Source organism: Eleginops maclovinus, chromosome 8 (assembly GCF_036324505.1).
Source record: "Eleginops maclovinus isolate JMC-PN-2008 ecotype Puerto Natales chromosome 8, JC_Emac_rtc_rv5, whole genome shotgun sequence".
NCBI classification, from domain to species: Eukaryota; Metazoa; Chordata; class Actinopteri; order Perciformes; family Eleginopidae; genus Eleginops; species Eleginops maclovinus.
In genome coordinates this window covers 12,740,712-12,768,631 of record NC_086356.1, presented here as the reverse complement: position 1 = coordinate 12,768,631, position 27,920 = coordinate 12,740,712, and the positions used below count along the sequence as shown (strand labels likewise).

The following is a 27,920-nucleotide window of genomic DNA, read 5'->3' as shown; positions in this document are numbered from 1 at the left end:
CGTATGGAAGTATGGCGGCACCAGCGACACAACTACTCTTCGGCCAAAGTTTACTGCTCAGGTTTTCACGTGAGAGCGATGAATAAGTACGCAAATCGAGGGGACGGTAACGAAGAGCTCGGAGACTGTAAACACCAGGGAGGACTTCCAGAAAGAGTCGTCGGTCTCTGGCCAGCGGAGCTTACTCGATTTCTCTGCACCTCCTTGATTGAAGTCCCTTTAGTCCGGGTACCACAGGGGAAGAAACTCCGCAAGATACGGAAGTTTGAAACAAACTGAATTGTCTGGGTTTTGGAAAAAGACATTGCAAAGCGTTTTATTGTTGTGACCGGAGATGTTGTTTTGAGATATTTGAGTGCACTTTTCGGACCCTTTTAAGCAGCGTGTTAACAGCTAACAAACTGTTGAGTGCTCGATGAGCATTTAAGGGTCTGGCGCTGCATACCACCAGCTAACGTTGGTTAGCCTCCATGGCTACCTTCAACATTAGCTTGAGGTCGCCAGCTAACCAACAATACACATGTGTATATGTAAGTTTCCATCACTTGTCTTTACATCACAAGTTCTTAACTAGCGTGCAAGTTTAGGATTTGTGTTAGAAATCTGTCACTTTAGTGCTTATTGCTTATGATTCAATGTGAACAGTTGATGTAGTTACAATAACTTGCTCATGGACAATGGGGTTAGTATTTGCTGTTCTGCACATCAGGAATGCTTTTGATGATTATTTTTGTATCGAGCATTACTTTGTTGTCGCCTATCAGCTCAAAATTGTATATAGCCAGCAGTATACTGAGGTGTGCAGATGTTATCTTGTCACTTAAGAGCTTTGATTGGCATTAAAAAGAGGAAATTCAGTGTCATTAAATCCTATATATAATGGGGAAAGGGGATGTACAAAGAAGGAAGCACAGGTAATATAGGTGTGCTGACAATAAAGTGGAAGTAGGGCAGATAAAGCATGCTTTTGCTTAGTTTAGCATATAGTGTGTTATTTGGCACATAGTCTTATTACAACATTCACACTATTACACATATGAGGGTGTTTTTGCAGTATACATTTAAACTAGGATTATTTTGACCACTTGTAAGGTGTTAAATTGTAGTTTTTCTGTTTTAATTCAATAATATCACTTTTAATGAAATCAATAATGATTCTTGTTTGTTTCCCCCCGGTAGGTTACTCTGAAATGTCTTTCTTTGACCTCTGAAGCACTCAGGATCCATTAATGCATGATAAACAGAGACATACTGGAGTAATACGGATCTGCATAGGTGACCTGCATCACCCACACTCCAAGAGAGGACGGACTGAGCCAGGGAAAGGGGTTCCTGTCTTCTCGCTATCCCGTCCCTGCCGTGTGGCAAACTGTTAACAGTGAGCAACTGAGTCCAGCTTGGAGAGTCCCGGCTGCGGCCTGGCACCGTGCCCTTATGGGGCAGCAGCCGGGGAAGTTTGTAGGGGACCAGAGGAGACCTAGTCTGCCGGCCTTCATCAAGGGTGGAAGGAGAGAGTCGCAACGCCATGGGATCCAGCCCTGTAACGTTTTTGCTGTGCACGGTAAGAAAATAAATATCTGCTAAGACCTTTGATAGGTCCCTTGTCTTTGACAGCAAATGTGTTTGTTCGAAAGTAATGAAATTCATTATATGTGTGTGATGACAATTAAGGGATGTGCCCTCACAGGACAAGGAACAAATACTCAGATAACTCTCTGTCTCAGGATTCCCCTTGTCTCTCTGCCTCATAACATTTCAACCAAATTAACCATAGTGACCATTGCACATAGATACAAGGGGCAGGAGATGTAATGATCCATAATGAAAAATTGTTGCCTCAACATAAATATGGGTGCATCAATGAGAATGCAGCTTGCCAGCTGAATGAAATCTGAAATATTACATTTACATTTAATAATACATGCATCCTTTAAGCCACTCTGACCCTTGGGATAATATAATGAATATGTCACTTGACTGATACAGTGCTATACTTCTTGTAATGCTGAATAACAACTCTTGACTTACTGCTACTACCATTAGCGTCTTTAATCAAGGATGTAAGGTGTGGTAAATTGCAACCTCCATGGTATTATCACTAGGTGTCTACCGCATGGTAAACTAATAAGCAGATGAGTTGGCGCAGTGAGGGTCATACAAGATCTGCAGCGCTGTCACATTGTGAGAAATATTTTTGACTGACTGATTAATTACTGGCTGACTATCTTAGATTATTTAAAACATCTGTAGAGCAGTTATTTTTCAAAAAGCATCCTGTTAAAACTACAATCTGTATTGGATGGATATTTGCTATTAATACAGTAAGTCTAAGCTGAAGAAGTTATGTTTTTGTGTTTACTTTTGAGAAGACTTCACTGATTTAATCTTGAAATCTCTGGGCTGATGGTCAGACTTGATATGATGCTATACAATAACAATCATTAAACAGATATGAAAGGGTAATTTAAAAGAGTGAAGCCACGCGCTTGCTATAAATCATTACAAAAGAATAATACAATAAGTGATGATTTCGTCAATTAACAATTTGGCTTGGATTGAGTAATTCTCTCCTCCAGGCCATGTGTATGGATTGCTCACAAGTTAGTACATTTGCAAAGCCTTGATTTTGGCTTGCCTCCCCTCAGCTAGCTTCTCAATCACAGAGGGTGAGTCTTGTGGGGGGAAAGTGCATTTAGGCTGTGAACTGTGTGGCATGCAAATATGGACAGAGGATGTGACAGGACAGTTTTGAGCCAAGAAAACACTGTAAAGATTAGTCTGTTCCCGTCCTAACACCTAGTCTTACTTAACTTTCCCGAGGAACACATTGAGAAGAAATCTGGCAAATCCAGATTGTCTCCTCCTGTGTCTTATGTAGTGTCAAGAAAGTGCTAAAATAAATTGTTGATTGGTCAGCAAACACCAGACTGCATCTAACACTTTTTATATTCAATATTTTTTTTCTGACATTTTAATATACAAACTCATCAGTGCAGAATAAACTGTCATACAGATGCTTGAGTTCAGGTAAATGAATACATAAATAGAAATAGCTTTTTTAAATGATCATTTACTATTGAACCGGACGCATGCCTTGCAGCCAGCTAACTGATAGGTTTAGCAAAAGTGTCTGTGAGGCTGGGAAGACCTTGACTGGAATCTTTTTTGCTGACAATTCTTGCATAACACTGAGGGGGACAAGACTGGAAAAGATCGGAAAAACAGAACGAAGGCCTTTGCCGGTAAATGGATCGAATTTGGCAAAGGGGCAGAGACATGGGGCGTGCTTGTTTTCTCTTTTTGCCCCTTTCCTCGTGTGATGAACACTTTAGACGCAGAGAGTGGATGTGAGTCATAGTGCACGAGCAGGGCAACATCAACACATGATTTTACCTCTATGTTTTCTTTTCTTCCTGGTGAGCCCCAGCTAGTTAACACTGGGCTAGCCAGCGCCATGCTGCTTCTCAGCAGGCAGGTTCAGACCTCTGCATGCAGCTGCCTGTGAGAGAGACGGAGGCAGTGAAGGGCAAGCAAAGACCTGTTTGTGCTTTTGGCACGTCTGTGTACTGTGCAGTGGAGAGGTATGATTTCACTGCCTAGCTAGCACAGATCAGAAGAATCCAGCAGGTTAGAACGTTTCTGTAACCAACTCTCACACTGCATTTAGTTTTTCTGTGTGTGTGGCTCAGGTAACTGATTTTGTCCTTAAGTTGTCCATTGTGCTTGATGAATCATGGACTAGTTTGGAAGCTGCAGATGGTGACCAGGCCTGTTTAAGGAACAGGTCTCATCACAACAGAAGAGACTTGATGACTTCCTTTGACACAATAATCCAACCTGGATTAATAATATGGGTGTTTAGCTGGGGCCGTTGCTGATTTTGTGCAACTCATTCTTCTAAATAAGCATCCGTTTTAAGTTTAATAGCCATCCATCATTATTTCACCTGTACGCTCCTCGCTGTACATGTTTCAGCCGCACAGGTGCCGTTCTTTGTATGAAAGTCAGGAAGTAAAAAAACTGAAATATAAATAGGAACAATAATGGTCTAACTATGATATGTCAGCATAAGATTCCTTAAAATAGTCAGATTTAGTTATTACACCTAGTAAAGTTAAATGTGTTCTGACAGAGTTTTGCACTTCCATCCTTCCCCTCTTTATTTGCCCATGCAGGACATGGACTTGTTTGTCGAAGTATTCAACAAACAAACTCGGCTTTTCCTGCTATCCCCTCAAAAAGGCTGACTGAGTGAAGAGGAAAGCAGAGGAGGGTTGGGAGGTTAGAGGGTTCAGATGAAAGAGGATCACAACAACATTGTCTGATTTTAGAAGTATTTTTATAATTGCTGAGCCTATTTCGTGCAAATTTGCCCCCTGCTGGTTACATTTATTTTCGAGTTCAATGTATTTTTTTCGGGTACATTGCAATCTTGACATATGTACCATGTTCATTCAAAAGTATTTATTTTTGTATAAAAGTTAAGCCATATACACCAGACTAATTTCACATTAGCGATCATGATCTAATAATATCATGGTCTTACTTATTCTCTGTTACCTTGTTTGTGTGTTTTGTTTAAATATGTATATTTCCTAGCCATGGCCAAACAATGCAGGCCCACAATTCAATGGGTGCCTACAGTTATTTTTAAATACAAAAAAATGCAATTGGATTGACACTCACGGCGAGGATTGTAGAATATATTTTTGGTACTTGATCTATGACAATCTTTAATTGAAATGAAAACGCTGCCATGTTTGAATTGATCTCAGTTTAGAGGCCAGTCATATATATTAAACAGATACGATGCATGCATTGTGTCTCCCAGTTAGTTTAACAGTAATCTAGAAATTGGACATCGGAGCAGTGAATTGAACCATTTTCAGCTCCAAGCAAATGCGTTCCTGACCAGTTATAGATGAACAACTTTTAATGTATCCCATGTTTTGAACTCTCAATGCATCAAATCATTACATGTTTGCAAGACACTAGTTTAAAGTCCTCCTGTTTCAGTCGTTTTAATTATAAAGTGTGCCCTGGTATTCAGCTTCACTCATTAGTTGTAGTTCCCCTAGACTACTGAAAAACAACAACAGCTGGAAACAGTGTAAGCGTTTAACAGGCGGCAGTTTTGGCATGTGATTGGCCACTGATTGCCCTTGTTGTCTCTAATGTTTACTCCAGCCCAACTTTCATTTGTGGACAATAAAAAGAGAGCAGTTCCAACATGTGGTCATCAGCCAGACAACAGAAAATGTCGGGACCTCAGGCATGTTGCTTCTTGCTCGGTTAGCTTTCAATATGGTCACAGCAGGACTTTTCTTCCTTCCCATAAGCTTCACCCCCACAATTTTTCCCTGTTTGACGCCTGCAGGCTGGACTGGCAAGGCATCAAGTATGTACAAGGCACATTATAATGTGGGGATGAAGAAAGATGACACCCCGCTTGTTCATTGTCTTTATTTGCTCATTTCTATTCAGGGTCAGGCTGGAGCAGTATGTGCAAGGCAGAAAACAGGAAAACACAGCACACCGGTTAACATTGTGTCCCTAAATAACAAACCGATTGACTTGCATGTCTGTGGAGCGCATAAAAGGGGAAACTGGAAAATATGTGAACATGGGGACGTCCTGCTGGTCTATATAGTAAGACTCTAGTCCAACATTCTCAGTTCAAATCTGGCTAGTTGACCTATTCCTCTCATCTTATTTTCTTTTATCTCTCTATTCGTATTTATTATAAAACACACTTACAACTGGCTCCTAGGACTATAGATGGTAGTGTGTTCCAGCAGCATATAAATATATACATTTAAAGCTAGTTTCACGAGTTATCAGACGTCATGTTAACGTCTAGTTCATCATCTTCAGTGTAGGAGGTATTGAATCCACCAAAATTCTGAGATACATATAAAAAGGCTTTAATTTGTAATTGGTGAGTATTGTTCCTTTTTAGTTTGTACGTTTAGGTTAGACAGTCTGAACCCTCCTCTCATGAAGCCTTTCAGTGACATCATTTGATTTGTGTGTGTGTGTTTTTCCTGCAGCAGCTGCGTTCATGCAGTAAGTGAATCCATTTCTCTTTTAGTCTGTCTAGCTCTTTCTTGGCTGGAACCCGAGGAATCTATACAGTCTATACACCAAATCTCCTCCCATGATCCCTATGGTTCTGAAGACGGGAGGAGGAGGAGGGGGGGGTGTGTGTGTGTGTCTGCTGTGCGTGCACACCCACGTACATACCCAGGCAGCAGGCGCCTCATAGTAATGCTCATTTAGGACAGCTGTTAGGCCCCTGGTGGCTTGTCCTTCGTCGTGGCTGGTCATGTCTCCAGACTAATAGGCACACACACACAAACATACACACACAACCTTGTGTAACTTTAAACCAAAATACTCCTCCTCTATCTAATCTGCTTCCTACTTCATCGTGATAGTGGTTTGATGGTCCTTGGAGATGGAATTTTGACAAGTTTGTCTTCCAAGTTAATTGTTGAAGTCAAAATGTGTGTGTGTGTGTGTGTGTGTGTGTGTGTGTGTGTGTGTGTGTGTGTGTGTGTGTGTGTGTGTGTGTGTGTGTGTGTGTGTGTGTGTGTGTGTGTGTGTGTGTGTGTGTGTGTGTGTGTGTGTGTGTGTGTGTGTGTGTGTGTGTGTGTGTGTGTGTGTGTGTGTGTGTGTGTGTGTGTGTGTGTGTGTGTGTGTGTGTGTGTGTGTGTGTGTGTGTGTGTGTGTGTGTGTGTGTGTGTGTGTGTGTGTGTGTGTGTGTGTGTGTGTGTGTGTGTGTGTGTGTGTGTGTGTGTGTGTGTGTGTGTGTGTGTGACACATTTGTCCCTTTACCGGATGACACCTTGCTGATAAGTATGTGTTTTCCCCTCTCATCAAGTTTTGACCACCTGGAAAGGAGTCCTCTTTAGTACCACCCTAGCTGATGACTGGTCAAAACAGCTGTGTTTATAAATGAAGGCAGTCCACTGTTTGTCACAAGTTCTCTCTTTTTTAACTCTGTTATTCAAGTTTCACAAGGACCTGAATCTAAAACCAAAGGCATTAAAGGGCCAAAAAAAGCATGAGAAATGTCCCAGTTTAAAAATCTAAAAGTCTAAATCTGACATGGTACACATGAATGAAATAGTTTAGGTAGTTATCCTCAAAAACGCATATAACCCTGACGTTCGCCAAAGAAAAGAAGATACAGGTGAATCTATTTTGTCTGTCTTATTATAGTCCTATGAGCTGGTTCACACTGAGGACGCATAATTAATTCTGAAGTTTTTTTTACAACTGTGCTAATGAAGGTATATTGAGGCTCAAAGCTAAATGAATCATTACCAGTTTTTCTGTTCAGTGTCATTGTGATCGGTACATTCAGATTAGGCTCAAAACCAATGTAGAAAAAGACTGGAATAGACAATTTTTTTACAAACAATGTGTCAATTTTGTTTATTAGGGCAGTATTTTATATTGATAAAACATCCTTCTTGTTTCTGCTTTTAACATTCGCCATCCATGGTAGCCTTTTTTGAAGAAGAAGAAAAAGCAGAGGTGCTTCTGACGTTATGCCCTGATACTATAGCAGCTTAATGGAATTCAGCCATTGTTTATGTTATTATTCGATCCTCTGCTCTTTCTACTTTGACATGTCAAAATCTAGCTCATTAAAAGGGCCTATTGTCAAATCAGAAACCTATATGAGCAGTATGATGTACCAACTTCTTCCTGTCCTAAAGCTTCTTCATCCTCTGCCTCCTGAGCCGGTTCCCTGCATGTGTTGCACCAGAGGGATGTTGAGTAATATTACCCATTTTACTCCGAGAAAGAGAGAGAGAGTTGAACATAGGGCAAGCCACAGCAGTGGAGTGAAGAATGTGACCTCTTGTGCATTCCTCCCTCGAATAACTGGTGCAATCCCCTTCCCTCCCTCCCTCCCTCCCTCCCTCTCTCCTTTCTTCTAATTTTCTTCCTTCCTCTTTTTGTCCTTCTTTCCTTTTTTGTCTTTGTGTCTCTCTTTCTTTGTCTTGCTCTCATTGTAAGGCCTTTTGTAGGTACATTTTACATTTCCTAGGTCAGTTTTAAAGACAGCGGAACAATAGCAAAAACTAGGAACAGGCTGAAAGAATGAAAATCAGCAGACAATGAGGCACAGAAAAAGAGTAAACAACAGCAAGCGTTATCACTTAGAAGGATTTAAGCAGAATTCTCTTACGTGATGGTTACATTACATGAATAGTTTTCTGCTATCAGCAACTATTGGAAGCTATGAATGCTTGATATATAGCTGCCCTGTGTTATATGTTGCATTATACTGTATGCAGTTTTACCAAACAAATATATAGTTGATGTGTATCAAATGATGCGTAGTACTCTTGGATACATGTGCTAGGTTAATCCACAAAATATAATAAAAACACAATAACTGTTGATCTTGTTTTGATAATATATTACAGTTTATTTATTATTGATAACCATGCTGAAATAAACATGTAAATACTAAGAAATAATCATCTACTTGTTATGAAGTTCATTTGAGCTGAGGAAAATCCAAAATGCAAACGAGTAAGAAAAAACCCACGGTAAAACAAAAGTGTAAACCCAGGGTTTCTCCATATACAGAAAGAACACAGTGTTATGTGCAGAACAATGGAAAGTGTAAGCATATCTGTTAAGAACAAACAGTCCTGTTGAGTCATCGACTCTCACCCTGGATTTTGTTATTTGGATTCACCTCAGTGTTGATGTTATGCAACCTAGGATTGTGATAGCCCAGTTCCTGACAAAGTAGATCAAAAACATAATGATCTACTTTTTGTTCAAGAACCATCAGTTTTCTTATTTGGATATACGGGTACATACTTTATCATTTATAAATGTCAATCTTACTTACAGAACAATAAGAGGCCAACCGTACGTGCACTTCCTTTTTTTCTCTTTGCTGTTACCCTTCCATCCTTTATACCGTATACATACAGTACGACAGCACTCGCATGCATACAGAGAACCTCCAAGATGGATTAGGAATGCAGAGCAGCAGCTCTTCACCACCCGGGTCAACGCACACACACACATACTCCCACACACAGAAAAAGCCCCCCTGTTCCTCTCTCCATGCCTGAGCAGGCAGCCACAGCTCCAGACACAGCTGTTGTTTTCTCTGCTTGACAACCTGCTACCTAGGATGCCAGCTCTTGTCTTTTTGGTGAAACAATTGAGCCATTTATGGGCCCTCTTGGTCAGAGAGCCTCCCCATGCTGATTACAGGATGCAAGTCCAGAGGGACATTTGACACGAGAGCATTTGCCTTCTTTGAGGAAGCCTTTTTATGCAGTTGTTTTGCTTGTCACAGTATCTAGTTCCAAAATTGTTTTTTATTTCCATTGAGCAGGAATGAACACCCTATCCACTTGGCCATCATCCTGTCAGATGCATTATTTGTGGTTTGTTCTTCTCCTCACAGTCCAGTCCATACAGTCCGGGTATGCTGTCTTGTCCCTTTGTGTTGTGTTAAGCTGCTCTTCATAGCGCTATAAGAGGAGGCCGGCTATGCTTGCTGCATCTGGATCCACTTAGACACAATGAAGAACCGAAGCAGCTCCACTGCTGCGGCCCGAGAGCCTCATAGAGTCACTCCTCGATGTATCTGTTTCTGTTTGCACCCCAATGGGCATACACTAATGGGGTCTTTCCACAGTCATCTAGATAACATCTCCAAGACATTTACGGTTGATAGTTTGTAAAAACAGACTCTCTTCACTGTTTACTGTGTCTGTCTGCTCTTATTGAGGTGTTATCTGTGTATGCTGTGGAATTGAACACCCAAGGTGATAGCATAATCTTTAGTGCTAGCTGTCTCTTTCGATTGCAAACTTCCCGTACACACACGCCTTTTCTTTTCTGCTCTCTCTTCCCCTCCTGAAACAGTTTGGCTCTCCTTGTCTGCACACTCATAAAACAATGGAATATAAAAAAAGTTGGGCCTTCACTCCAGCTCACAAATTGAGTTGTTAAATTCAGAAAATGTCTGGATTAGCACCCTCTCTTCTCACACACACACACACACACACACAGGTTGCTATTTCTGAGTAGATCTCATTTGTACGGGCACTCTTTCGCCTTCTTAATTTTCGCCTTTGGACGCGATGATTAGTCCAGCATTTTATTCCTAACAAGTGATGAATAGCGGTGTGCATTTGACCTGGCTTTCTTCTTTTTTTCAAAGTATGGAATTTAAATTCTCGCCTAGCATGCATACATTTCTATTCTCTGCAGGTTTGAATATTCTTGGCACTGCGTACTTTTGTCTGGGCCTACAGCAGTCTATCGTGCAGAGAAACGAGCAAAGGTTCTGCTTAGTCACCTGGTTTGTGTTGCCCTATTTTGTGTCCATGATAAAATTGTTCCTCGAGTCCTGTTCCAATAGGTCGTCTGGGTTTACCTTCCTCTGTCTCACTTTGCGTGCTAGCAGATCTTCCCCACGTGTCTGTATGGAAGATTGCTGTAAAGCTGAGCTGACAGTGGATTGTTAACGGGTCACCTCAAATGAGCAGGATTTGGCTAAAGAGAGAGTTTCTCTGCGAACATAAGCATGCACATAAAGTGGATTTCATCATAAAATGTGTTTAATGACCTTTGGGTCAGTTTCATTGTTTCCATGTAAAATACAGTTGGAAAACCGCTCTTAAAGAGAGAGAGAATTGGCTGAGAGAATTTTGTTTGCATTTGGTTCTCTACACAATAGGCTTAACATTTTAAAACCTTTGCATGTTTGCTTCTATGTTTTAGTGTTGTCCACATTAGTAACATATTACCACCTCAGGCTGATGCTAGCGCCGTTCACCTTGAACCGTAGCAGCCACTGTTTTGTTTTTAAGTGTGCTCTCTCCCTGTGGACAATGCTAAGTGGAGAATTATGTCCAAACCCCTTAACCTCATGTGCTGGACTGCACGCCTCTGACACCCTGGCTGCATTCTCCAGAGGGCCCTGAGTAAACAGCCACATGTACGTACACACACACTCACACTCACACTCACACTCACACTCACACATACACACACATACCTGGTTCTTGAGTGTCTGATATTTAAGTACTCTGGACTGTTACATGCTGCAACTGCTGGGTTTAGGCAATGTGCAATTCAGAATTTGCTATTATTATGAACCTTTGTCGTCTCAGTCCTATCCTCCTCTGTAATTAGCAAAGCTCACTTTGTTAGAACTGTATCAACCAAATGTTGGCTGGCTTATTATATATAAATAATATATTATAAGAGAACGTCATTAGGTTTGTAAGACTGGAGTGGCTAGGACAGAAATCGAGCGGCCCTCCAGTATCATTGTCATATTGAAATTTAGCCTAAAGACAATATCTTCTTACCAAGTATGCATTTATCATACAAGTGGAATGTTCCTTCATTGCCTTGCCACATTTCAAAATGTTCATAGCAGATTTCAGTAGCAGTTAATCACGTAATCACATGAATGACTTGGTGGCATTGTCGCTCAGAGAATTCTGGTTAAAAATGAAGTGTGAAAGTAATGCCTCGTTCATAATTGACAGTTAGGATTTGATATATGATGAAATTATTCAGTCAAATATGGAAATATTGATTCATGTCAACATTAACTAAATGCTATAACTCCAATATAGTTTGAATTGGTACACAGTTGCCGCTTCACAGTTTGTGTCTGTCTGTCTGTTTCTCCGGAATCAGAAAAGCAGGAGGGGGGTACTTTGTGAGGAAAAGGGCCAAAATCCATCCCGTGGGTGGATGTACGTCAGCTAACTGTTAACATACACGGCCCCGGATTATAAAACGCGAGCGAGCAATTCTCCTATGAGCTCACTTCCAAACAATGTGCTTCATGTTTCTCCATCTGCAACCTTTTTTCCTCTTTCCTCCTCCATTTTTTTTATTTTTTATTGCCCCTCTCCTCTCCTCTTCCCTTCATCCTCTCATCTCCACAACACTTTGTGACTGCGGTGAGTTAATGGGCCTTTCTCAGAGTTTGAGGAAGACTGCATTTCTTCTTAATTGGCTTTTGGGGTGGTGCTTGAGAGGAACACAAATGTTTGCCATACCAGCACTGCAGCGGTGATGGAGGGCCTGGTGCCATGGGACTGGATGTTCAGAATATTGAGGTCATTTTTTTGCAAGGAGACTGAGCCATGTTATGAATACCAAGAGATGCTAATAAAACAGTGAAACCACTACTTCCCACACCAAAACAGACACGCATATAACTTTGGGTAATTTATGTGGATGTGTAATGTTGAGCGAACTCTTGTCAAGTCTGTAAAGTCACCGGTGATTTACAGTTTTTAGGATTCCTCCCAAAGTTCAAAATATAAATCTTAATATTGTCAGCTAACTGTCTGTTTAGAAATAGTTCAGAGGACCTTTTTTAAATTATGCCTTTCCTGAATTGTTGGACTTTTCAAAATGTCAGAAGTCTCCTATAAAACAAGCACTATAATAATATAATTCAAAAAGTCTGAGAACACATGCCCAGCCAGTATCAAAGCTGTCCTTAAATGTTAGTCTTTATCTGATGGAACTAGCTCATTGTTCAGACCCGCCCCCCCCCCCCCCCCCCTCTTCTTTATACTCAAATTTCTCCTTGTCTTATCTGTGGCACATACATTAGCTTGACTTCTGAAACATTTACTGGACCAGAACAGTTGCTTTAGACAAAAATGGCAAACTCTGGTTTATATGGAGTCAGCAACACGGATACATAGGTACGTCGATTAATATTAAGATGTCACTGACATTATTATTACTCCATTCTGCACTCCGTCATTGGAATTCCAATGACCAGGTCAGCCAGTGATCTGGTTTGGCACTCATGCTATTTGAGTCATCAAGCCGGCTTCCCATCAGCATTTAATCATCTCTTTGACATGGCTTCTTATCTCTAAGCGATGTTTGTCATTTAATGGAAAAATATCCGTCAGACAGTCTGCATTTTTAGTGGTTTCAACCTAAGTGGACAGACAGCCAACAATACTGTAAGCCCATACACAAAACAACAATATCCTGTTGTATCAATATCACATTGCTTTCTTTATATGCATGTAAATTTGAGAAGTCCACAGAATGCTAAGGGGTATACTTCCCTTGCTTTTTTCAGCTCTTGATTGACTGCTTTAGCTACTTTAAAACCCAGTCATGCTCCTCCAGGAATGATTTTCTTCAACCTGTAAACATTTCTGAATGATGAGAGGAGAAAAGGTTTAGTCAGAAGGAAGAGAGAGCACAGCAAGACAGTCAGAGGGGGGAGGGGGGTCAAGAAGTTGGAGGAGGGGTTTCTTGTAATCATCTCATGACTTCAACAGAACGGAAGAAGACTTTTTTTGGGGTCCATACTGAAACTGAGCGCCAGTCAAAGTTTCAAATAAGACCCCTGCAGCAGTTGTTCCACATGTACGCTTGCTCTTCAGGCTACGGTGTGCTGTTGTTTATATTCCTCTTGGAGAGTGCTTGTGTATGTGGAAGCGGTCTCTCCCTCTCATTGTGTGTGTTTGCTGCTGGAGGTGGGAGGGCTCAGCTGATGTCATTGAGTGCAGCGGGCTGAGCCTGAAAGAGGCCCTTTGTTGGCAGCTGTAGCAGGAGTAGTCCCTGTGCCTCAGAAACACACTCACACAGGGGACCGGAGCGAGGAATGGCACCGACCAGACTGCCCTACTGCCCACTCAACTGACACATCTACATTTGGAGCAAGCTTTCGGACCAAACCCGTGCTTTGGGATAGCCGTTTTACCCTTCCAAAGTGGAGCTAACCAAGAGCCCAAAAGCAAAAGAGGGAAAAAAAACATGGAGACGCTCAGAAGAGAAAGTTGATAGACTTTGCCGGACAGCGGACTCTGCTTTTTCTGTTTCGGCAAGGAGTGGAGAGAAAAGATGATTTAGACTATCTGAGAGGACTGAAGGAAAGAAAACCAGTATATTTCAACAACTATTTTCCATTGGTGCTGTTTCCCTTTTTTTCCATTTTTGTCTTGCGTTTGAACTTTCCTTTTGTTGGACACATGTAGAGGCAGAGCGTTCAAGGGACGTCTGATTTGAACAAGCAACAACATTTTCAAGCGGGAAGGGAAAGAAAGCAAATGAAAATGTTGGAGATATGCCTGAAATTGGTGGGGTGCAAATCTAAGAAAGGCCTCTCGTCCTCCTCCAGCTGTTACTTGGAAGGTAAGAAAACTTTTGTGATAGTTGAAAGGGTTGTTCTTCTAGCTCGGGCAGTGATTTTAAAGTTTACTTTGGAGAAGTATAAACAAAAAGTAGAGATGTCACACACACAAAAAAAAAGGCTCAACAATGATTTCTGCACAGTGGAAACAGAAGAATGGGGAGGGGAAAGCAGAGAGTGAGCACAGGGGAGGGTGAGGGAGGCCAGACACACTGGCTAGCTGAAGAGGAAAGAAGTGGAAAAAGAGACGGAGAAGAGAATACAAGGAAATCTGACTCCTGCTCGTGTCCCACTCAACTCTTGTTTATGAGGAGAGGGGATCTAATCTCAATCTGCGCTCTTTCTTTTTAGTTCTCCATGTTCCAGTACTTGGATATTTTTCGCTGCTTCTAAAAACATCAGATAAAGTAGATCTATATACTCTTTGTAGTATGCAAACTAGAAATATCTTATTTTCCATTACTTGTAATTACACAGTCCTGTTCACAGTTGAAGTGGGTAATTGATTTGCCCGTGATGTATGAAGGGGACACATGCAGTTTGCAGAAATCCAGGAACATTGAGTCTGTTCATGATCAACATAGTAATTGATTGGCAAAGGAAGAGTCAGTAAGGACGTACGTGTGTGCCAAACATTGCGCAACCAAATGATTTAAAGGAGTTAATAGTCCTGGTACGCTCCCCACTGAAGTGGATGACAGTGATAAAGAGTCTCTAATTTCCCAGACCTTATGGTACAAGGCACTGGAAATCTCGAGATGTTCCACCCCAAACTGAAACTTTTCTGACCTCAAGAGCTGAAGGACTCATTTTGATTTAATATGGGCATAAAAGGTGGTTAATGCAAGTCTGTAGTTATGCTAAATGATGAAAATGGTGGTTCTTCTGTTTGGTTGCCTCCATTTGACTCTGGTCTGTTCATCCCCTAACACACCTCCCTTAATGGATTGAGCCATATCAAAAGTCTAATGTGATTTTGTTTCCCTTGTCTCGAATCACCCTGCTCACAACCTACCACCCAGGTGATGCAAGAGAAATATGTAGATTGTTCCTCTCTCATCCCTCAGAAATATGTGAGTTGGGTCTAGAAATGACATAATGGAAAGGGATCACACTGCTATATACATTCATGGTTTCCGACCCAGACTGTTGGTTTCTTTTGTTCTCTGTATTTAGTTATCTTTGCAGTTTAATCCATGGTGTAAGTCAGCTTATTTAAGATGACTGGAATCCAAACTACCGGGCTCTTTTGGTCTCTGGCACCAAATGAAGCCAGAAATCTTTTTTTTTGTTTTTGTTTCTTTTTAAAAGCAGTTGGGTTTTTAAAGAAATGTCTGTCTTGCATCAGTGTGTTAGTTTGGGTGGATTCCTATTGCTTATCGCGGTGCCGTCATTGCTATGAACTTCTAAACATATTTAATCATTCTTTTAGTGTGTAGTCATGTAGGACATGCTGCAATATTTCCCAAATGCAGGACTCTGGAGGACTTTTAGTCTGATTTTTAAAAAGCCGACCTCAACCATGGTTTTTCTGTTTCATATGTCTTCGATTTTCTTTGCTCTTTGTTGTCATGGCCCATGTGTCAGTATTCTGTCGCCCTCTCACAAAGAGCTGTGGTATTTGTGGCCTGCAAAGTGGACATGTGTGGCATGGGCTGCTCAAATGCGCTGCCCACACACTTTATGACCAGGCCAAACTCTGGACCTGTGGTATGGTTTGCCGGCTCTCAGGTCTGCATCTTGTATAGTGGAGCGTTTTTTTTCCTCTTATGCTTGATCTCTGGCCTCAGCTTAAGAATATATTTGAAAAAACATGGCCGTATTTTCCACTTTGATCATAGTGTTGTCTTCCTGTCATTCTCATATGTGTCTTAACCAAGAGATAAACTCAAGTGGAAATCTCCTTAACTGCTATTTTCTTGCCATATAAAAAAATAAATGTGGACCAATATTCAATGGACAATTCCAAACAAACAAACAACTGTTTAAGAGAGGTGTTCATTGGTTTGTAATTGTATTATGATTTAAACTGTAAATATGAATGTTACTGCTCGATATGATCATATATTATATCCTTAGGCTTTAATTATCGAGTACTTTATGACAACTGGCATATAATACCGTAGAAAAGTGACTGCTTCCCTATTTTTGGGAAACAACATTTGAAGTGCGGCTACAGTCTGTCTTTATCTTAGCATCAGACACACAGATAGCTGTATCAACATGGGTTGGTTGCTCCAAAATTCAACAGGTTTTGTCTTTATAGGATTGGAATCTACTTTAGTATTCTGTAGGGGTCTGAGTGAGGCACTACGCTCCAGATGAAACCAAATCTGGTGTGTTCTCACAGGCCAAATAGCAAGTTTGTGACCTCAAAGAATGACCACATTTGGCATTGATTGTCTCAGTGTGCTAAAAGGCTATGAAAGGTTTTAGTTTTTTTTATCAGCACAACGCACTGGTGTCTGCAACTTGTCAACAATGTCAAGTGACTGACTGTTCCCATTCCTCAGGGTTGTGCTAAATCTTGCATGCTACACATTCTACTTCATTAGGCCTTCTTCTTCATACTACTACACTTCTCTAACCATGACTGTAAAACTGATGAAGTCATTATGCACAAGATATCTGGAATAACTTAAATTATGATAAGACCTCAGCTGGTTTATTAGGAAAAGCTTCAAAAATATGCCTCCATTGTCCTGAGTATATATCTATAGTTGCTTGCAGCTCTGGCGCAGAGGATGCACTCTTTGCTGCCTGCTCAAAAATCTTATGTTCCTACTAAATCCAGTTTGATAACTTCATGCATATTGTCCTTTTCCCCAAGTTATAATAACCACATAATAAAACTGTGGATAAATCAGTCGTGGTACAGCGGATATTGTCTGTTTTTAAACGTTGGTCTCCTTCAGACCAGACAGTCCTCAGCTGTCCTTCTACAGGCATAATGTCTGTAAACGATACATTAGATGATCTCACTCCTTAATCTTTTGCAGAAACAAACTGTAGAGATGTGGAATTTTTCCACAACTCACATTCACTTATGCAATAAATGTGGTGAGCAAGTCGCAATATGCTTCATTATGCAACAGGAAGACTTGGTTTCATTCCAGGACTTTCCATCATGTGATGAAAAGCATGTATCTCCAAAATATGATATTTTCAGAAAAACAGCCTCGACTGAGACATAATCTGTTGGATCCAGAAGCGTTTTCAAAGGGATTTATGAGCCTAAAGGGTAAAGGGATTCATAAAAACACCCAAAAGATAAATGGTTTTCAATTTAGAGAGATAACACAATGGATAAGTGTTCCATCGTGTGTGTGTGTGTGTGTGTGTGTGTGTGTGTGTGTGTGTGTGTGTGTGTGTGTGTGTGTGTGTGTGTGTGTGTGTGTGTGTGTGTGTGTGTGTGTGTGTGTGTGTGTGTGTGTGTGTGTGTGTGTGTGTGTGTGTGTGTGTGTGTGTGTGTGTGTGTGTGTGTGTGTGTGTGTGTGTGTGTGTGTGTGTGTGTGTGTGTGTGTGAGAAATGCATAACGATGGCCACAATGTTTTCTCCCTGTGGTCCTAGTGGTATGATATGATGCACTCATTCAAACCGTAGTGACAGCTGGTTTTATCTGACTGACCTCTCTGTGTGTGAGTGGGAAAAAAATCCTATTCAACTTTAAATCTTTGTTTATCGACTCACCTGGAGAGTTCAGGATTTTAGCAGTAAATTCTTAAGATGAAATGAGGTTTACAAAAATAACAGCCCTATGTGTTTGTTTAAAGCTGGTCAATGTTTTTAATTGCCAGTAGGCTTTATACTCTAATATGTTTTCAGTTGGCTCCTTTTGCATTAGTTATTTAGGCTTGAGTAAAAGCCATTGGCTTGCAATAGTGTTCTTCAGGATTTCCAGGATCATGTTGTAATTTTATTTGTGGTTTATGCATGGAAGAAGATAATTACTATAAGATTGATTTTTGGTTGTAGGGCTTCTTTTCTATGTTACTAAAGAAATTACAAGTTAGGATTTGTTTCCTAGTGTTACCAGATCCACAGAAAATACTAACAAGTTATTTTATTCATACTTTGAATGTAATGTTTGTTTGTTTTAGCAACTATTTTCCCCAGTCTTTTTGTCATTATGCAGAATTGAACGTTAACGGTTACTTTCTGTGTTTCATCCCTTTTTGAGAGCTAGGTTGGATTTCCAAGGCTACTGTGTATCTTACACTGTTACTGCTTTTCTTCTAAATTGATTTGAGAATTTTCCCTCCTCACATAATCGTCATTGCGAAATGTTCCCTAGAAGGTGAAAACGTGCTGCTGTAGTCTGTTGTCTCTGTTGGAAGGATGTGGGTGTTTTTGAGCTGGGGGATGAAATGTAAGATGGCTCTAAAACATGTGTGACAACAGCTGAGGAAGCCACACAATGGAGCTCAGGCCAAACAGCAGATTAACGTTCTCTTCTCCCTGCTCTCCTCTGTTCTCTCTTCCTCCTCAAACAGTTTCCTTCTTTCCTCATTCTTTCCATTTTCCACATTTTGTAATTTAGCCATCTGCTAAAATTGCTATAATTCCAGCTGTGTCTGTAATTAACATAACTATGAGTTAAAGCGCTTTGAAACTGGCATCATTACCTGTGAGTGCAAGCACATCTAGTTTCCAGTTGCAGTGGAGCTTCATGCTGGGACACATTCTCACGGTCTGATGTTCGCTAGTTGTCTAGGTATTCAGGAAAATGAAAACTAAGCAGGGATAATCCCGGAAATGAAACGTTACGAAGACAGCGGGGACACAGCGGGTCACATTATATCAGGGTTATTACTCTAATCCCTCTGTGGGATCACAGCTGATGACCTGCTCTTTGGAGGAATGCCCAATTCTGGGAATGTAGAAGTATTTTAATGACACGTGGAGAGGCTGCAGTTGACATTGTTGCTGAATCATCTCTAATGTGTGAAGCTGCCTCACAATGTCACTGTGTACCAAACACACGCCTACAGATCTCCCCTCAGCAATGCATTGTCTCATGTTTACCCACATTCACGGCATGTGTTCTCTTTTTGTTTTTTCAGAAGCTCTCCAGAGACCGGACTTTGAGAGTCAGGGTCTGACAGAAGCCGCCCGCTGGAACTCCAAAGAGAACCTGTTGGCCGGCCCCAGCGAGAATGACCCCAACCTGTTTGTCGCTCTCTACGATTTCGTGGCCAGTGGCGACAACACGCTCAGCATTACTAAAGGTAAGGAAAAGGGATAAATAAGGCCATTTATGTATATATATTATATATATTATATTATCACTTCGTCATTCTTAGTTAAATCATTATGTTACTGCTATGTTACATTTTAGATTTACTACTACTACTACTACTGTCACCACTGGAAGTGATTTCAAAGTGGCGAAAGAAAATCTCAGCAAGGTTATTAATCTTATTTGGGATCTGCTTATTTACTTCCTGTCTCCTTCCCTCTCTGTCTTCCCCCCTGTCTGACTCTCACTTCCTGACAATGGTCTCAAACACTTTTTTTTTTGTTCGTGTGAACAATACCACACATGGATCACACAGACAAACACAGGAAGGAAGGAGAGAACATATGCGCCGGAATAAACAAGAAAACGTCCTGTACAACGTTACTTTCCGTAATATGAGCCAGTGTATCAAAAACAAAGCTTCTCTTGTCTTCAATCCCAGTTAATTTGAAGTTTGGCCACTTTTACTATAATTTTTGTTTAACTGAAAGTAAAGTAAAGTAAAATAAAGAGCATTTATTCGTTTCTTAATGACAAGTGGAGAAAAATAAAAGCAGCTGCCAGAGCTTTGATGAAAGGAAACATGGAATTAGATTCAGTGATTCTTCCATGTTTAACTTAAAATATGTTGAGTTCAGTTCTACTGCAGTGTCCAAATCGTATAAACTGTTCCTAATGCACAGAATATGGAAGATTCTCAACAACGCCCCCCCTGTAAAAACACCTCCTAAGATCAAATCTATACCTTAGGTAAGTGTATGAGTTCTTCCTGGAGAATGAAATGTTCATTTTTCCCGTTGACTAGGAGAGAAGCTGCGTGTGCTGGGCTACAACCACAACGGCGAGTGGTGCGAGGCACAGACTAAAAATGGCCAGGGTTGGGTGCCGTCCAACTACATCACGCCTGTCAACAGCCTGGAGAAGCACAGCTGGTACCACGGACCCGTGTCTCGCAACGCTGCCGAGTACCTGCTCAGCTCGGGCATCAACGGGAGCTTTCTCGTCCGCGAGAGCGAGAGCAGCCCCGGCCAGAGGTCCATCTCTCTGCGCTGCGAGGGCAGAGTATACCATTACAGGATTAACACTGCGTCTGATGGCAAGGTAGGCATCAGGAAACACACACACACACACACACACACACACACACACACACACACACACACACACATACATCTTCTGTCTGCTTAAAAATAAAGGTTTATTTCAGTTTAAAACGGTCAAAACAAAAACAAAACGGTCAGAAGAATATGGATGTTTATATAGGCTGTATCTGCTAGCCAGGGGCAGGTTTCCGTTGTTCAAATAAAGACCAAACCTAGGAGGATTTCTTTTTGTGTGCCCCTAAAAAGTATGAGGTTTCACATAATGCACTATTTGAAATTTGGGCTGCGGAAATATATAGTTGTTCTTATTATCATCACCAATGACTGTGACATTGCCAATAGTTTCCAGCTAAAGTAGAAAACTGTCCCTTTTTTAAAGTGTAATTCAATTTTGTGTTAAAGAATATAAGTAATGCAATTTGTTGTTTCATAAGCCATCTACTTAAAAACTGCAGAACTAAGTGCACTTATATGTGTATTTATTTTAGGTATTATTCTTATCTCAATCTCCAACAGCGTTACTGCGTATTGTATAGCTCCCTCTTATCCCCCCCTGCTAGAAATCATAAATGTGATGAACTTAGGACTCAGGTTGGCCAAAGAAGGCAGGGAATCTGGAGCATGGAGGGATTCCCCCTAATAGTTATGCCAACAGAGATGCCGATGCCATGTCTCCCTCCCGTCTGTGCTGTTGCGAGGTGAGCCGGCTCCAGGAGCGCTAGCTATGACAGGAATGCCTCTAACCACCACTGTGCTGCTCATAATGGCCAGCAGACGCAGGGCCAGCCAGACGCTGACGCCCATGGTATGACATGCATAAGAGCAGAAAGATGCAGCCAAGTATGCGGACACACACACACGAAACACACGCAGACACACGGCTCTCCATGTCATGTTGTTTTCCATACTCCCACAGAGCTACAACTCAAGAGTCTGGTATGATAGGCTTCTCCGATAGTTTGAGATGACCTCAGCACCCAACCCCCCCACCCCAAGCTGCAGCTTTGGTTCACACTGACTGATTAATACTGCTTTGGATAAAAATGGTTTATTTCCACCATAAATTAGCACATGGTCAGGGTTTAAGCTAGGACATCCTCTATCGATATCGAAGGTCTTTTCACTCCCTTTAAAAACATGTCTTCCAAATGCCTTCAACTCGCTCGAAAAAAGCCTGTAACGAAATGCAGATTGTAGAGCAAATCATTTTTAGGGTTATGTAACACTTGGACAATGGAAAAGACTGTGTCCACTGAGCCTGACCGATATCCTCCCCTCCTCCAGATTCCTGACTAATGCCTGGAGTTTTAGAATGTGTTATGGTCTGTCTTTACGATAGAAATGTTTTAGTGTTGGTCAAGACTTAGAAGATCGCTTCGTGCCTTGTAAATGGCACTTTGCCAGTTATTTCTGCTCTCAAAACATGTGCTTATTGGTTCCAGACATAAGGTTTAATCACCACCACATAGTCATGTAATGAAAACATTTGTTTCTCCAAATCTCTTTTCACGGTGCTTTGACATCTCTTCTGTACATAAAATATAAAAATGTATAAAAATCTGTACTAATCCAAAACTATGGCAGATATTTGGTGTATGATTAAGTATTTTCATAGCTAGTGGCTTACACTGCTGTCTATACCTATAAGCTGAACTGACCTTTCATATGCATCTACTCAAATGTAGAATCTCTTTCTCCTCCAGCTGTACGTCTCGTCTGAAAGCCGCTTCAACACGCTGGCGGAGCTGGTGCACCATCACTCCACGGTGAGCGACGGCCTCATCACCACGCTGCACTACCCGGCGCCGAAGCGCAACAAGCCCACCATCTACGGGGTCTCTCCAAACTACGACAAGTGGGAGATGGAGCGCACGGACATTACCATGAAGCACAAGCTGGGAGGGGGCCAATACGGGGAAGTGTACGAGGGGGTTTGGAAGAAGTACAACCTCACCGTGGCTGTGAAGACACTAAAGGTAAAAAAGACAGCGTGACAAGGTGCAGGATACGATTGGATTTATAAGCTCACACTTTTGGGGAAAAGGGTGTATGTCATAAAGTGGAGTGGAAACATTTTGACACCTACTGTTGTCACTTATTAACTGTCAGCTGTTAAATGTGTAATTGTCTGAATAATGCTTCCATCTGGTGTCGCTTGGATGCAACTGCAGCCAGCCAATGGTTGTGCTCACTTTCTTTGCCTTAAACTCTGTGCAGGAGGATACAATGGAGGTGGAGGAGTTTCTAAAGGAGGCTGCTGTCATGAAAGAGATCAAACATCCCAACCTGGTACAACTGCTTGGTATGTCCACGTATATTGGATAACCTGCATTCAAAAAGAGGATTTCTTTTGACTCAGCGAGCAAATTGACAGGGTCCTTTGCAGGTTTACTCGCTGATGTTGTTAACAAACTCTTCTTCTTTGGCAGGTGTGTGCACACGGGAGCCTCCCTTCTACATCATCACAGAGTTCATGACCCACGGTAACCTGCTGGACTACCTGAGGGAGTGCAACAGAGAGGAGGTGAATGCAGTGGTGCTGCTCCACATGGCCACACAAATCTCATCCGCCATGGAGTACCTGGAGAAAAAAAACTTCATCCACAGGTAGGTGGAGTGATCTTCCTCCTTCCAAGTCTAGACTATATTGTCAAAGTTTCTCTGGCAGCCTGATTATCCTCACTAGTGTGGTCTCAGTCAGAGCTGCAAGAAAACATCTGCTTTGCGCTAAATCTGAAGAAGAAAATACTCCCCATTTCTGGGCTGCTCTCCTCACTCCCACGTGCTCTCGCAGGACTTGCATCAGACGTGTTGTTACACAGCTCTTTCGCTCTGGCACGTTTTAACCAGGTTGTTTTATGAGAAATTAAATGATAAATGACTTTCGTATTTGCCAAACTGCATTTTAATTTTTAAACCTGACAAGACTCAGCCTGTGAGTTTGCTCCCCCGGAACATCTGTAGAAATCCAACATGTTTTTGTTACTGTTTTTAGAAAGTCAGGATTGCATCACTCATTCCTCTCTTGATTGTCTCCTGCAGGGACCTGGCCGCCCGTAACTGTCTGGTCGGGGAGAACCACCTGGTGAAGGTGGCAGACTTCGGCCTGAGCAGGCTAATGACCGGGGACACCTACACGGCTCATGCTGGGGCCAAGTTCCCCATCAAGTGGACCGCTCCGGAGAGTCTGGCCTACAACAAGTTCTCTATCAAATCTGATGTCTGGGGTAAGTTTGATCTCATAGCTGTAATGTATACTGCTTTTAAAATCTTTATTCCAGGTTCCTATTCGACAAGGGAGGATATGTTTTCCACCCTCCCACCATCTACAGCTCAGGGATTTAGCTCTTGACGTGTTTGTTCATTGTATGAATAGCACAACTAGCTGTCTTGTGCATACATCTCCAGCATTCGGTGTGCTGCTGTGGGAGATCGCCACCTACGGCATGTCTCCGTACCCCGGCATCGACCTGTCCCAAGTGTACGAGCTGCTGGAGAAGGATTACCGCATGGACCGACCCGAGGGTTGCCCCGAGAAGGTCTACGAGCTCATGAGGGACTGTGAGTGGCAAAATCATCCAAACAGAATATGATTGAAGTCACTAATCGTGAAGGATTTCCTTATTATTTATTAATTTGATCTTAATGGCAGGTTGGAGGTGGAACCCCACTGAGCGTCCATCTTTTGCTGAAACACACCAAGCCTTCGAGACCATGTTCCAGGAGTCCAGCATCTCTGATGGTCAGTTCTGCCGTCTTTGATTCTGTTATTTTCTAATATATTCACATGCCCTGTAATGGTTCTTCTTATATAATAAAATATTAAATCTTGTCTGTATTTTTACTTTTAGAGGTGGAAAAGGAGCTGGGAAAGAAAGGGAAGAAGGCGACATTAGGTCCCATCCAGCAGGCTCCACAGCTGCCCACCAAAACCAGAACTCTCCGCAAAAACATGGACAACCGGGACGGAGATAGTCCAGGTGAGATGCCCACTGCTCCGGTTGATGCAACTTGCTGTAAAATGGTTATTCATTTTCTGTAGTCCGTTGAATTAATTGTAGTTTGACATTTAATATACGTATTTTACCCGTCCTTATCCCTAATCATTTTCTGGTTCCTTTGGGTTTTTCCTCAGACCCTTTGGATCCGGATGTAGCTGTGTCTTCACCCATGCTCCCCAGGAAAGAGCGCCCCCTGCTAGACAGTAACCTGAATGAGGACGACCGCCTAATACCCAAAGACAAGGACAAGAGCCGTGGCAGTGGTTTCCTCAGTCTCATAAAGAAAAAGAAGAAGAACGCGCCCGCTCCGCCCAAACGCAGCTCGTCCTTCAGAGAAATGGACATCCACCCAGACAGGCGGGGCGTGACTCCAGATCTCCGAGATGGCGACAACTTCAACAACGGTGCATCATTGACCATTAGTGACATCACACATGGCCTTGACTCCGCAAAGTTCCTGAGTGCTAACAACAACGGGGCCGGGGGCATCACCAACGGGGCCCCTACCTACCCTGGGCCTCTGTTTCCACGCAAGAAGGGGGCTCCTGCAGTGCCCGGCCCTGGAGGAAAAGCAGCCACCACACCACCCAGCGAGGAGGAGCCCATGTCCAACACCAAGCGGTTCCTCTGGTCCTCCAGCATGCCCAGCGGCTCCGACGGCACCGAGTGGAAGTCCGTCACGCTGCCCCGGGACCTCGGCCAGCGCCACTTCGACTCGGGCACCTTCGGGGGAAAACCAGCTCTGCCACGCAAGAGAACCAGTGAGCAGAAAGGGGAGAACGCCCCTCGGAAGGGCACCCTGACCCCGCCGCCGCGTCTGAACCTCCTCTCAGACGTTTCCTCTTCCTTCTTAGGCAAAGACACTGACCCCAGTCCTGGCTCCAGTCCCCAGGCACTGACGCCCAAGGTGGTCCGGAGACCGGGGTTGCCGGGACTGGAGAACTCCAAGACCAGCGCGCTCCACGCAGAGCTCCTCAAGCCCAACGTGTTCCCCGCTTTAGGGGCCGCTGGAGACGAGTGCAGGGCCCGCAGAAACAAGCACTCCGGGGAATCTGTCAGGGAGAGAGGAAGGATACAGAAACCCAAGCCAGCCCCGCCTCCACCCCCCACCAACGCCAAATCAGGAAAGATTTCTCGCAGCCCCACTTCAGAACCCCCCTCCCCCTCAGACATCAAAGCTAAGGGCCTCCCCTCTCCCTCAGAGCCCCACCACACAACCACTGCCAGCGAGCAAGCCCGCTCCCCCCTCAGCGAGGGCTCCAAGAAGCTGTCCCTGGGCTCCACCTCCAAACCTCAACCGCTAAAGACCTCCACCTCCTCCTCTTCTGTGACCACCTCCCTCTCCAGCCAGAGCCTGGGAGGCTTCTCTTCCTCCCTCACCGCCCCCGGCGACCTGTGCTCGCCCACTGCCTTCATCCCCCTAGTGAACACCAGACGCTCCCTCCGCAAGACGGCCCCCCGCCAGGCAGCCGAGCGTACCCCCAACTCGGCCGTGACGCGCGAGATGGTGCTGGAAGGCACCGAGCGGCTCCGCACGGCCATCTGCCGAAACTCTGAGCAGACGGGCAGCCACAGCGCCGTGCTGGAGGCCGGCAAGAACCTGTCCAAGCACTGCGTGAGCTTTGTGGACTCCATACAGCAGATGAGGAACAAGTTCGCTTTCCGCGAGGCCATCAACAAGCTGGAGAACAGCCTGCGGGAGCTGCAGATCTGCCCCACCGCCACCGGGGGCGCCAGCGCTCAGCAGGACTTCAGCAAGCTGCTGGCGTCCGTCAAAGAGATCAGTGACATTGTTCAGAGGTAGCGCCATCAAGATACCAAGAACTGAAACTGATACAGACTGTTCCCTACACTACCCTCTTTCCTGAGCAGTCCATGCTGAGCTCCAGTAAGGGGGGGGTAACGCCTGCGTGCGAGCAGCGGAGTGTCACTACAGTTCACTCTGAGACACTTCAGCCTGTGGTGACTGTGGATGGAATCAAAGGAATCTCTCTGTAGGGTGGTGAGAGTTTGCAATATTGAAAAGCCTTAACGTGAATGAACTGTCTTTATGAGAGGCGAGGGGCCAACACTTTATCAACGTGACTTTTCACCAATCGTTTCTGAAATGATCATGTCTTATGTACTCTCGCTGTGCTCTCCCCCTTTATCGATGACACTAGTAGAGGCCTTTGATATGTCACTGTTCAAAGAATGATTTTTCATCGATGCCAATGACAATGACATAAAAACACTTAACCTCATCTTGTTCTAGGATGCCTTCTAACTTTTAAACAACTGATCTCATATTTCCATTGTCACATTGTGAGAATCAGGGAGCATCTGGATTCAGTGTTTATGATGCCTCTGTCCAACATGTTGCATTTCATCAGTGACTGGTTGAGTGCTGAAAACGTGTCAGTGTTTGTTCCGTATGAATGCTTTTTTTTGCAGTATTTGCAACCATGTGCCATAAAATAATAATGGGAGCAAGCAAAGACGGCAGAATGAGCTTCTGGTTTTCACCTTTCTTGCCTCACTGCTCACTTTGGTGACAAGTAGTGCCTTCAACACTATTGGCAGAGATGTTTAGGACTAGCCTCTTCAGAGATGTGGCAGAGTGGATAAGAACAGTTTTGTTTATTAGATATACATGTGTTATTGCCATACCAAAAAGCCTTTGTCTCCAGTCGATACTGGAGAGAGAGGGACCAGGGTGCACAATCTGCTTCTTTGTGGATCAGACTTTTATGTTGTCCTCAGACTGGACCTTTTTGTAAAACTAATTCTCTACATGCCAGTCACAAAAGCCATCAGTAGCAGCCCCCCCCCCCATCCCCCTTGTTCGATCTGTAAAGAGTGATCATTGTTTCTCACCATTGAAAGGACTCTTCTTTTTGGAGGGTTAGTGACACGTTGCTGTTTCAGAGGCCTTTCCACCCCAGCAAAAATAAAAATATCCTGGGGGAAACACTGGACTGAAATGTTAATGAATCTGTCACTTGCTGTCTTACAAAATAATAAGTGATAAGCTGACCATTATAGACTAAAACACCTATGAAATTCCACTGTAACATCCTCTTTCAGTAGCTGTGCTGTAGTCCCGTGCCCTGTCTGACTGCGTTCACTGCAAGCTGCCTCGACTTCAACATGGTACTGTCAGTGATGGCTCATCTTTTCTTTTTTTGTTGATTCCGCTCCTTTTCAACCATACCACTACTTTAATGTCTAAGTCTTCTCACCAATTTTGTAGACAAACTTTGCTTTCCTTTGTAAATATGTTTTCCTATTCTCTCTTTAGCCTTGGTGCAATTTTTGTTGCAATAAAATACAAAGCAGTTGTGCTACTTGAAATACATGACGGAGTCTGACGCTTTTTTCTGAGCAGAAGTTAATAAACATCTTGAGCAAT

At 42.9% G+C, this 27,920-nt stretch overlaps 1 protein-coding gene across 4 annotated transcripts; it reads left to right on the top strand.

The window, feature by feature from the left end:
• Position 1: 1 nt before the first annotated feature.
• On the top strand, positions 2-27,866 carry abl1 (c-abl oncogene 1, non-receptor tyrosine kinase). 4 transcript variants are annotated; one of them, XM_063888807.1, is made up of 12 exons: positions 2-530; positions 1,180-1,561; positions 19,250-19,414; positions 20,231-20,526; positions 22,232-22,504; positions 22,746-22,830; positions 22,958-23,135; positions 23,571-23,755; positions 23,937-24,089; positions 24,181-24,270; positions 24,380-24,508; positions 24,664-27,866. In XM_063888807.1, exons 2-12 carry the CDS (start codon positions 1,435-1,437, stop codon positions 26,331-26,333), a joined length of 3,351 nt encoding a protein of 1,116 aa, XP_063744877.1. In that variant the 5' UTR covers positions 2-530; positions 1,180-1,434; the 3' UTR covers positions 26,334-27,866. The 4 variants fall into 4 exon arrangements, with proteins under 4 accessions (XP_063744877.1, XP_063744876.1, XP_063744878.1 ...); XM_063888806.1 differs by having other exon boundaries at positions 22,214-22,504; XM_063888808.1 differs by lacking the exons at positions 2-530; positions 1,180-1,561 and adding an exon at positions 13,420-14,187 and having other exon boundaries at positions 22,214-22,504.
• Positions 27,867-27,920: the final 54 nt, after the last annotated feature.